Consider the following 10,446-nt stretch of genomic DNA (forward strand, 5'->3'; position numbering starts at 1 on the left):
AAAGATTTGTTTACTTGTGTATATGAGTGCTCGATCCACATGTTTGTCTGTACACCAGAGAGGGCATCAGATTCCGTTACGGATGGTTGTGAGCCACCATGTGCTTGCTGGGAATTCAACTCACGACCTCTGAAGAAGCAGCCAGTGTTCTTAACCACTGAGCCAGCTCTTCAGCCCCTCCACAGGCATTTCTGAAGAACATGAGGCACTTGCTTTGAAGGGAGTCCTTTGATTCAGTTTCTCTGAAGCTCCCTTACGTAGAGCAGAGCTTATGCATTTTTTTATATGAATACTGAAGACACATTTTCTCACCTTCTCAGTGTGCCACACCAGGGACACATTAAGCCATAGCTTAATGTATATAACTGCTGATACTCACTCTCTTGGATAATGACATATTTGGTATGTTTCACCCAAGAAAGTCACTGTATGACAGGATGCTTGGGAACATTGTAACCTTGGTATTCCTCACCTTGGAATTTTAGCCCCAGCTGATGATTCTTGCCTTGGGAATTACTTTCCATATTTATTTATTCAGTTCATTAAGTTTGGGATAGCATCTTACCTTAATTTTGAAGTAGTGTAGGTTGGCCTTGAACTTGTAGTCCTCCTGCCTCAGCCTCCCAAGTATGGTGATGTGCCATTGTATGCCACTCTATTTTGACGATCATTTTACCCTGGGTTTGGCCCATGAGAACCCTTCAGACTGTCTTTTGTGTTCTGCCATGCCATAATCTTTTTTTGTACTCTATATTTTTCTGGCAGCTTAAGAATTCCAGTCTCAAACTTTTACTTTCTCTGACTCAGCCGTACAATCAGCCATTTCTTCAGTTGTTCATAGTGAAATAGGCATTTAGTAGACAACATCTAAGTGTTATCATGTAGGTAACAAAAAGATGGCTGCCTCTCATTCTAATTCAGCATTTCGGTGTCTATATCATCGTCCTTACTCTGAATATTTGTGCTCCCTTCTTTTAATATGAGGAATCCAAATCCTACTAATGGCCTGAAATATATTTCTTTACTCAACTCTAATTTCATAATGGCTAGCCCAGGCCTCCACAAAATATAGTTATTGACCAGCATCTGAAATTGGTTTAAAGTTCTTTTTGTCATGTCCACACTTTGGCATTTACCTGGGTCGAGGGAGCTTAAATTCATGGATCTCCTTCAGTATCTGAGCCTGTCCTCATGTTCTTCCCCTAGAATCCGGAAGGCAGGTTTCCCATGCACTCCTTGGCTAGATGCAACCAAGGCACCTGGCCTTCCCTGTAGTAGGAAGCTGCAGGGCTTTCAGACTGTAAGATCTGCCCATGGTATTGCTTATCTATAAATCTAGCACTCGAGAGTTTGAAGCACAAGTACCAAGAGTTAAAAGTTACCCGCTGGCTACATAGTGAGTTTAAGGCCAGCCTGGGCTACCTGAGACCCTGCTTCTAAACAAAACATAAAATAAACACTGGTGAGTCAGACTCATTGCCTGTGTACTCCTACCATGATGAAAGTGGGTTTTGAGACCAAGACTCCAACTCTGCCTGCAGATAAGTCAAGATGACAGGCTATGTTGACTTTGCTGTACCATGGCGGCTCAGTGGGAATCTGGGATGTTCTGTCTCTCCTTTAGGCTTGGAAAGGGACAAGTTTGACAATAAGACTGTCACCTTTGAAGAGCACATCAAGGAAGAACACAACATGTGGCACTATCTGTGCTTCATCGTGCTGGTGAAAGTGAAGGACTCCACAGAGTACACCGGGCCCGAGAGCTATGTGGCAGAGATGATCAGGGTGAGTGAGAAGGTACCCTGAAGCAGAGTAGCCATGGCAACCTCGGCTCTGTCTTCCTGGCTCAAAGTATGTTTCTGGCACCTGTAGAGGAGCCACATACCAAAAACCTATTGACCGAGACCTCAGTGCTCCGTGCACCCATGTTCCCTGAGGTTCAACTGGAGCCAATTCCGTCCGCCTGTTCTCGAGGAGGGGAGGCTGAGACTTGGGGAAAATGGACTCAGGGCTGTCTAACAACTGCCTTATCCTACCTCAAACTCCACCTCCCAGCTTAGTATCCGTCTCAGTCTGCCTCTTCTTGGTATTCCACATTGTTTTTGTTTGTTTTGAAATCTCCAGTTTCACTAAGATCGGTCCTTTATACACCTGATGATCAGTACGTGTAGTTTTCAGCATAACTTGCTTATTTGGGCTCAGCCTTCTGGGACGTGCTCTGCTGACTGTATGGAAGGGATCACATGAGGGAGTCTAAGCTCCAGATTAATCTTCCTGCTGATGGGCAGTGTATGGTTCTGTGTCCCAGCAAGGCAGAGAGGTAGCTGCTATAGGTTTTTCAGGCAACTCTTCTTCATAGGGCTTTGAGGAGTCATGAGACATGTGCTATGAGAGCCAGCCAGCCAGCTGCCCTTTATGATATGTGCTCTTCAAATTTGTTAGAATGTGCGGGGGGGTGGGGGGGGTGGAAAAGCAAATAGGCATGAACTGTCAATGCAGGGGATCCATTGTGATGAACCTGGGCTCCCTCGGGAAAGGGCCATTGGTTCTCGGAAAGGCTCCGACTGACGATGAGTTTCTCTGACCGAGCTCTGCTGTGGTTTCTCTGTGTTATAAACCCGTTCATATCAGGTCTGTCCCAGTAAGCTAGCAGTGGGTAGGGTTTGAACTGTACTGTGTGCAGTGCCCCAGTCGTGGGGTAATACTTCCTGCTCCCCCAAGTCCTACAAGCTACAAGGCTTCCTGAAGGGGGAACTACCATATTAGTTACTCTGTCATGGCTGTCACCACATACCAGAGGAGAAGCAGCTTCAGGGAGGTGTGAAGGCAGGAGTGAGAGGCATCTGGTCACCCTGCCCACAGTAACGGATGCTCCTTCTCTGCTGCTGTCTCATTTTTCTTCAGCCTAGGACCCTAGCCCACAGAACAGTGCCACCCATTTAGGATGTGTATTCCCACCTCAACTAACCAAGTCTAGGCCCTCCCTCCCAGAGGCATGTCTCCTAAGTGATCTTAGATCCTGTCAGGTGACCGTCCGTATTAACCACCACAGGTTACATGTTTCCCAAATTTGAATGCACTTAGGACTCTTCTGGGGTATAAGTGTCATTCTGACTCAGCACTGGCTTCCAGGATTTTACCACTCCCAATAGGCTCCCTGGGGTGCCAAGGATACAAGTCTGAATCACCCTTTGAGTAGTAGGAATCTAACCGAAAAGGCAAACTACATTGACTTAATCAGTTACCATCCAAGAGCTGGGGACAAAGCTCAGTGGACAAAATGCTTTCTGGGCTGAGTTCCTGAGCCCAGGTTCACATCCTCAGCGCCTATGGAAAAGCCAAACCTGGTGTCACAAGTCTGTAAATCCAGACAGGCATATCTCTGAGGCTCACTAGCCAGCCAGTCTAGGTAACCAGCGAGGCTTCCAGAAGTAAGGCATAGTTGGAGGAAGTAGGTCATTGGGAATGTAGAATGCTGGCAAGATGGCCCAGTGGGGAAAGTCACATGCTGCCAAGCCTGATGACGTGAGTTCAATTCCTCAGACCAACATGATGGAAAGAAAACTGATTCATATGCCATGTGCACACACAAGGTAACTAATTAATTAAATATAGCAAATATATATAAAGTAATAAAATAAATGCAGTGGGTAAATAACTTATTTACCTATAATACTTATTACTTATGTTTAATGATAGAAACATAACAATTAAAATCAATAAACATAATAAGTAAATGAACTTTTTAAAGTAGGATATGGGGCTTAAGCATACTTGCTACCCTTACCTGTAACTCCAGTACCAGGGGACTTAATGTCCACTCCTGGCCTCCACGGGTACCAGTTGGGTGCTCATAGAGACATGCAGGCAAAACATTCATACACATAGAAAGGAAGAAAAAGAAAACTTTTTTTAAAGGGCGGAGAGCAATAGAAGGTGCTTGATTGTGGGCCTGTACGTGCATACATGGGTGACTCACCCATATACACGTGCACACAGAGACTAGCATCAAGACTGGTTATGTGACTGCTGAGGGAAGATACTGCCAATCCTTTCTGTACGTAACTCTCTCCACGTATGAGGCTCTTCCATATCCAGCATTCTATTTGGTTACTTGCATGCAATGGGGAATGGTCTGGGATACGGGAAAAGAAGAGGAGCAGAGCATGCTTCCAGAAAGGATCCGGAGGGAGAGAGTGTAAGGCAAGAGGAGCCAGAGAGGAGCAGTGAGCAAAAGGACATGCCATCAAGAGCAAGTGTTCTGTTGTGAAGGGAAGAGAAGGGGAGAGAAGGGGGGGGGCTAGCAAGTAAAGGACACACTATCGAGAGCAAGGGTTTGTCGTTCCTTCTTTCGTCACTGTAACAAATGCCTGACACAAACAACCAAAGAAGGAGAGGGTTATTTTGGCTCAATTTTAGACACTTTGGTCCCTGGTTAGCCGTTGTCTTGTGTCTGAGCTGTGGTGAAGCACCGCACTCTGGGAGAAGGGTATGGAAAATAGCCGCTCACTTCTTGGAGGCCAGAGACCAGAAAGAGATAACATCCTTTACAGGCAGATTCTGGGCCAGGAAGATAGCTCAGTGAGTGGAGTGCTTACTGTGCAACCATGAGGACATGGGCTCAGATCCCAGCCCCCCTCCCCCATCAAAAGCCAGGCTCCCCACTGATGGGAGCACAGAGACAGGCACCTCCTGGAGCTTGCTAGCCTGGTGGACTAAACAAGTGATGAGAAGCAGGATCAGCGAGAGATCCTGGACAATGTGGGAAGCAATGGAGGAGAAGACCCGGTCTCATTTCCTTTCTGCTTTTGTGATAAAACACTGATCGAGAGGAAAGGGCCGTTTGGGTCATGCTTTCAGATCACAGCCCATCATTGGGGAATTAAGGGCAGGAACTTGAAATAGAAACCGTGGAGAAATGCTGCTTGCTGCGCTCCTCACAGGCTCATAATTAACTGGCTCTCTTATAGCCTAGGACTACCAGCTCAGGGGGTGGTGCTGCCCACAGAGGGCTGGGACCACCTACATAAATTAGTAATAAAAAGAAATGCCTCATAGACATGCCCATAGGCAAACTGGACCTGAACAGTTCCTCAATTGAGACTTCCTTCCCAGGTAACTCTAGGCTGTTCCAAAGTTGACAGAGCTCCGACAATACAAAATGGCCACATTCAGCCTCTGTGTGTACATGCCCAAGTATAGGAGCACACATATTGGGGCAACACAGAGAGAGACAAAGAAGAGGGGGTGGGGAGAGGAAGAAGAAAACAGAGAGACCAAACCGTATAGTGAAATTCCAATGACCTACTTCCTCCAAGTAGGCCCTACTTCTGGAAGTTTCTATAACCTTCAAATAATGCCATTAAAATTATTAACTGATCTTTGGATTAAGCCATTGATTAAGGCAGCACTCATCGTAAAGTCACCTCTCAATGATTTGATATTGCAGTTGAAGGCCAAGCCTTTACCATGGCGTCTTTGGGTGACACTTCATGAATGCTGTAACAGGATAGATGCAGATGAAAGTAAGGCTGGGGTCAGTGCCTGCCTACACTTAGCTTTAGAAGATACTAGGCAGTGTTTCAGAAATCAGTTTCTGTAGCACTTTGGTGGGAGATGGCTGGCAGGGTGCTGGTGAGACCTGGTCAGATGGGAGCAGACTTCTGTATGGGGGGGGTGGGGTAGGTAAAGCAGAGAGAGACAGAGCCAGTTCCCACCGGGGCATGACACTTTAAGAAACATCAGTTCTCTGATTCTATCCCTTCAGTGGTTGACTCTGGCAGATAAGCCCATGTTTTATCAGCCCACACATTGCCCCAAACCTAGCCACATGAATGTGTGGTGACCTGGACTTTTCTCCCCTCTAAAGTGTCTGGCTGTGTCCTATCTTTAAATCTTCCCAGGGCTGATTGTGAAGCTCTGTTAATCGCCTTACATTACGCTCACAGAAAAGTCTGGTGCCCTTTGGAGCTTCTGTCTCAGTCATGGAGACTTACTGAAGTCTCATGAGCAGTCACTTGACTGAGATTAAGAGCAGAGTGACCCCTTGCCTGCCACACAGCCTGATCAGAGTCCTCTGCATTCAGTGCTCTGAGAACCTGGCCATTCATTCTGCTTCCTGTCTGTACCATGTATGCTTGGATAAGATGTCTTTTCAGAAAGCATGAAAATCTAGGGCCTCCAAGGGTTCTTAACTCCGGATGTCAGCACTGCTGGAGAGCGAGGTGTTTTGTGCTATAAAAGAAGCACAGAAGAGTGTTAGAGCCCCTGGCTGAAAGGCAGAGCCTTTTGCCTGTGTTGTTTTTAGTTGCGATTCAACTTGGTGCCACATGAATCCCTGACATGGAGACTTAGCCGTAGCAGGACAGGACCTGAGCACGCTCAGCTTCACCACTCGGGGCTGTCAAGCTCCTAGGCCCTCAGCTGCAGTGCTGCAGGTCACGTGCCTGTGTTGTAACCCCATGAGCTCATGCTGTGTGAAAGCTGCTACTGTCAGGAAGAGACCTCCCAGCCCTCTCCTACTCACTGATTCTGGGCAGGAAACCAGGCTGTGTGGCAAGACAAGCCTTGGAGACTGCTGTTACTGCAGGTGAAGGACAGAAAGGGGATGGCCATCAGGGATGGAAGCTAAAGTCCAGCAGTGCTCACCACTCCTAGACACTTCGTGTCTTTGAAAGAAGGACGGCCTTTGCCTGATGGAGAAGAGGGCGTTTAACTCTTCTACCACTCTCCTTAGTCTGTCAGTTAAGAATCCGGAGTGTTGGGATCTGTTCAGTAACATCTGCTGAAGGCCATGCAGGAGACCAAGAGGAAAGCCTCAGGTGGCCACTCAGAAGGTAAAAGAGCTTTCTAGTAACCTCAAGGACAGCACCTTTCACAGAGGCATCAGGCCTAGAGTATGGGCCTCTACTCCCAAAGCTAGCATCTGGCTGGTGGAACATAATTTAGGAAAAGAGCCCGCTGGCCGTGAAGGAGCACGGATGGGGAGTTGCCTAAGTGCTGAGCATACCCCCTTTGCCTACATTCACATCCCAAAGACGTACTTCCTTTTTTGGTAATAGCCAACCCATACCAAAACACGACAGCCAGGTATGTGGTGGCTCAACCCTGTAATGCGAGCACTCGGGATGTGGAAAAAAGACGGCAGGAGTTTGAGGCCAGCCTCAGCTACATGAGACCTTTTCTCAAAACGAACAAGCCCCACAAGACAGGCTCACTAGGTTAGCTGTATCACCTTCCCTAGTGCAGTCAAGGTAACGAGGTTCTTCCCCTCCATCAAGAACAGTTGTTCGTTTCTTGCTACCCCTAGGGGGAAGAGAAGGAAACTATCTCATAGTTGAGAAATTCCCAGCCATTCGCCCACGAGTTAAATTTCACTTAAGTATAACATGACCTGCATCCTCATCTCTCTTCTTTTTGGTCATCCCCTGTCTTGCTTCATTAATTGCTTTTCCCACAGAGCCCATTCCTACCCAGGGACTGGGTATGGGGACAGAAGATCCTGGTCTGAGTGCCATCTCTGCTCCTTCATAGGCATGTAATCCCCAGCAAGTCATAGGACATCACTGACCCATTGACCATCTGTTATACAAATTCAGGTTCATGCTACCCCACACACCCATCTGGGGCTAGACAGATAAGACCAGGAGTGTGGCAGGAAGGTGTGGAGGGCAACAGCTGGTGGGCAAGCCTAAACACAACAGCCAGCAAACAGAAGCCACAGGGTGACAGAAGAGCCAACAAGAGCTTCCTTGTAATCCCATCCCTGTGGATGGTACCTTGGCTGCCAGCTGATGGTAACCAAGCCGTCTTGATTTTTAATAACATCCTGGGGGGGGGGGGAGGGCGGTATCTTCCCCTTTCTCCAGTATCAGTGGGGTTTCTGTTGATTCAGAGAAATGGTCTTAGAGTTGTGGGGTTAGTCTTGGTTCACTAGTAGACCTGATCCTTGGTTGCAGCCCCGAGGGTAAGTGGTGCTGTGACTCAAAGGTCTAAAGAAACTTGCTTTCCCCCCGGCCCCTATAATACACATGCAGCTTAATATATAGAAATGATGTCGCCTTTGTCACAGGCAAGCTATGACCACAGGGGCCTTGCATAGCCCTGGCAGCATAGATGGAAATTAAATAAATAAATAAATAAATAGGGTTGTATTTTCACATAGGAACTCCCGTCATGGTGGTAGCCTAAGAAGTTTTGTTAATCTGGATCTTCATATGCATTCCCACAACTCTATGCAAGCCCTTTTATATAATTTCTACACCAGTGGCTTTGTTCTGTGCCCACCGAACTGAGGATTTGTGCCTGTCTAAGGTTAAGGTGATGCTATTGGATAGGAATCCACTGTGAATTATCTGTCCAGGAAGATGTAATACTACAGAAGTGGGGACATTAGAGGTAAGAGACAAAATGTATGATTCCCAGAAAGATGCTGTAACCCTTTTTTCTGCTGTATTCGAGGGAGAAGCCTGAATTCTTGAATGTTAGAAGCACAAAAACCATTCAAAGGAAAGATTTTTTTTTTTTAAATGAGCCGGGCAGTGGTGGCACATGTCTTTAATCCCAGCATTTGTGAGGCAGAGGCAGACAGATTTCTGAGTTCGAGGCCAGCCTGGTCTACAGAGTGAGTTCCAGGGCAGCCAAGGCCATACAGAGAAGCCCTGTCTCAAAAAAAAAAAAATCAAACAATCAAACAAAAAATAATAAAAAATGAATGAATGAATTTGTTTTCCTAACTAAGCATAGATTCACTATGTATCTTGAAATTCCACCTCATAATCTTTGTTTGTTTGTTTGTTTGTTTGTTTCCCCCAGAAGTGTTTCTGAGTGAACTGCATAGAAAATGAGGTGATTGGATAGAATATCCTGGGCTATTCTGGGTGCCCCTCTCCTCCGTGGTAGCATGTGATAGACAGGTTATTGCTCTGCCGATGAAATGCGCCAATTCAAACCAGATTAGATCATATATAGGCAGGATTATTGGGAAGCTGCTCCCGGGTGAGTTCACTGGCCCCAAGGAGACAGAGACACAGACAGACAGACAGACAGACAGACAGACGACAAAATATCTGGAATATATAGGAAGAGCCTCTGGGGGAAGGGAAGCTCAGCCTCTACGATGGAAAATTCAAGGTTGCAAGCAGTGTGTGCCAAATAAGGACTGAGGGATAGATACTGGGAGAACCTGGAGGCCAGGTCTACTTTGATATGTAAAATGTGCACCTCAGTCACTTGTCCTGTTATCACAAGCCAAATATGATGGTCATCCAGGACCCAGCAGAGAATGTGTTTCCCCTGGTGACCTGAACGGGTGGATTACACTGGCAAGAGCAGGGCTGATTGGACAACCATTGCCTGCCCTTGGTTGTCATTCGTCGCCCTGTCTGAGATGCACCCTCCATGCAGCCTCTCGCTCGTCCTATACCCAGCAGGATATAAACAGTTCACCAGTGGGAACTCAGCCGGATAAAGCAGCCTCTGCAGGGTCACGGAGCTAGACCAGAGCTGCTGGGCCACAGTTCAGCCTCAGGTGGCCCTGAGCCACGCCTCCAGGTACCCTCGTAAGGAGGTGGGGGGGCGGGGTGTCTGTGCACCTGCACACAGCCCTCTGGGTTGGGAGCCTGCAGCCTTTGTCATCTGGCTGCCTCATCTCCCTAGTGTTTGAAATTAATCACTTTTTAAAAAGGCAGAAAGGCCCCATGAGGGTAGGGAGGAGAGCCTGAAAGAGGATCTCCTAGGTAATGCTGGCTGGCTGATGCATAAATCAGCAGGCCTCGAGCTATGCGGTTAGATGGAGTTTAGTGCTCAAAGCTGTACATAGGCAGCATGGCTCCCAGGTGACCACCTCGAGTGCTAGAGAGTGTTGATATGGCAGAAGTGGCGCAGGAGTAGACGGCTCGGGTAAAGAATTTATCTGAAATATATGATAAACACCTCTACTACCACTTACACGTGAGACACCGAAGCATAGTCCTTGGTGACCAGATCTGGTGGGAGAGAGAGCAGTCTTAAGGGCAAGAGGGTAGAGGAGCTACCAGCTCCTCACCGGGCAGACCAGCTTCCACACCCAGGTGACTCAGGCCCTGAGCGTCACCCAGTGACAGTCAGATGGGAGGATGTCTGCTCTGACATCCCTTAAGCCCCACACTGACTCTTTCTCACAGCTGTGCACTCTTCTCTGTTAATCCTCTCTCAGGTAGTGGAGAGCTACTGCCCGCCCCAGCAGGGGAGGGGCCCTTGCCTTGCCTTCTTGGAAAAGGCTATCCTTAAAAGCCTAATGCAGTTTGTATCAGAAGCTAGGTGAGAATCTTTTTTTTTTTTCTTCCCGAAAAGGTCTGTTCAAGCAAATACATTGTGTTAACAAAGTATGCAGTACAAAAGGTCTCTGAGGGACCACAGTGAGAAAACTGGGAAGCAAGAAGAGAGCTGCCAGCCGGTACCCCGCCC

General features: G+C 47.4%; 1 protein-coding gene across 20 annotated transcripts in view; it reads left to right on the top strand.

Annotated features, from left to right (window-relative positions):
* The window catches only part of Itpr1 (inositol 1,4,5-trisphosphate receptor type 1), a 335,636-nt gene that overhangs the window by 305,944 nt on the left and 19,246 nt on the right, over positions 1–10,446 (top strand). For all 20 annotated transcript variants that reach the window (XM_031382803.1, XM_031382806.1, XM_031382804.1 and 17 more), the window contains one exon: positions 1,625–1,785. In XM_031382803.1, the coding sequence (XP_031238663.1) occupies positions 1,625–1,785 (161 nt within the window). The remainder of the gene's footprint in view (positions 1–1,624; positions 1,786–10,446) is intronic.

The sequence above is a fragment of the Mastomys coucha genome, unplaced genomic scaffold (genome assembly GCF_008632895.1).
Source record: "Mastomys coucha isolate ucsf_1 unplaced genomic scaffold, UCSF_Mcou_1 pScaffold20, whole genome shotgun sequence".
NCBI lineage: Eukaryota > Metazoa > Chordata > Mammalia > Rodentia > Muridae > Mastomys > Mastomys coucha.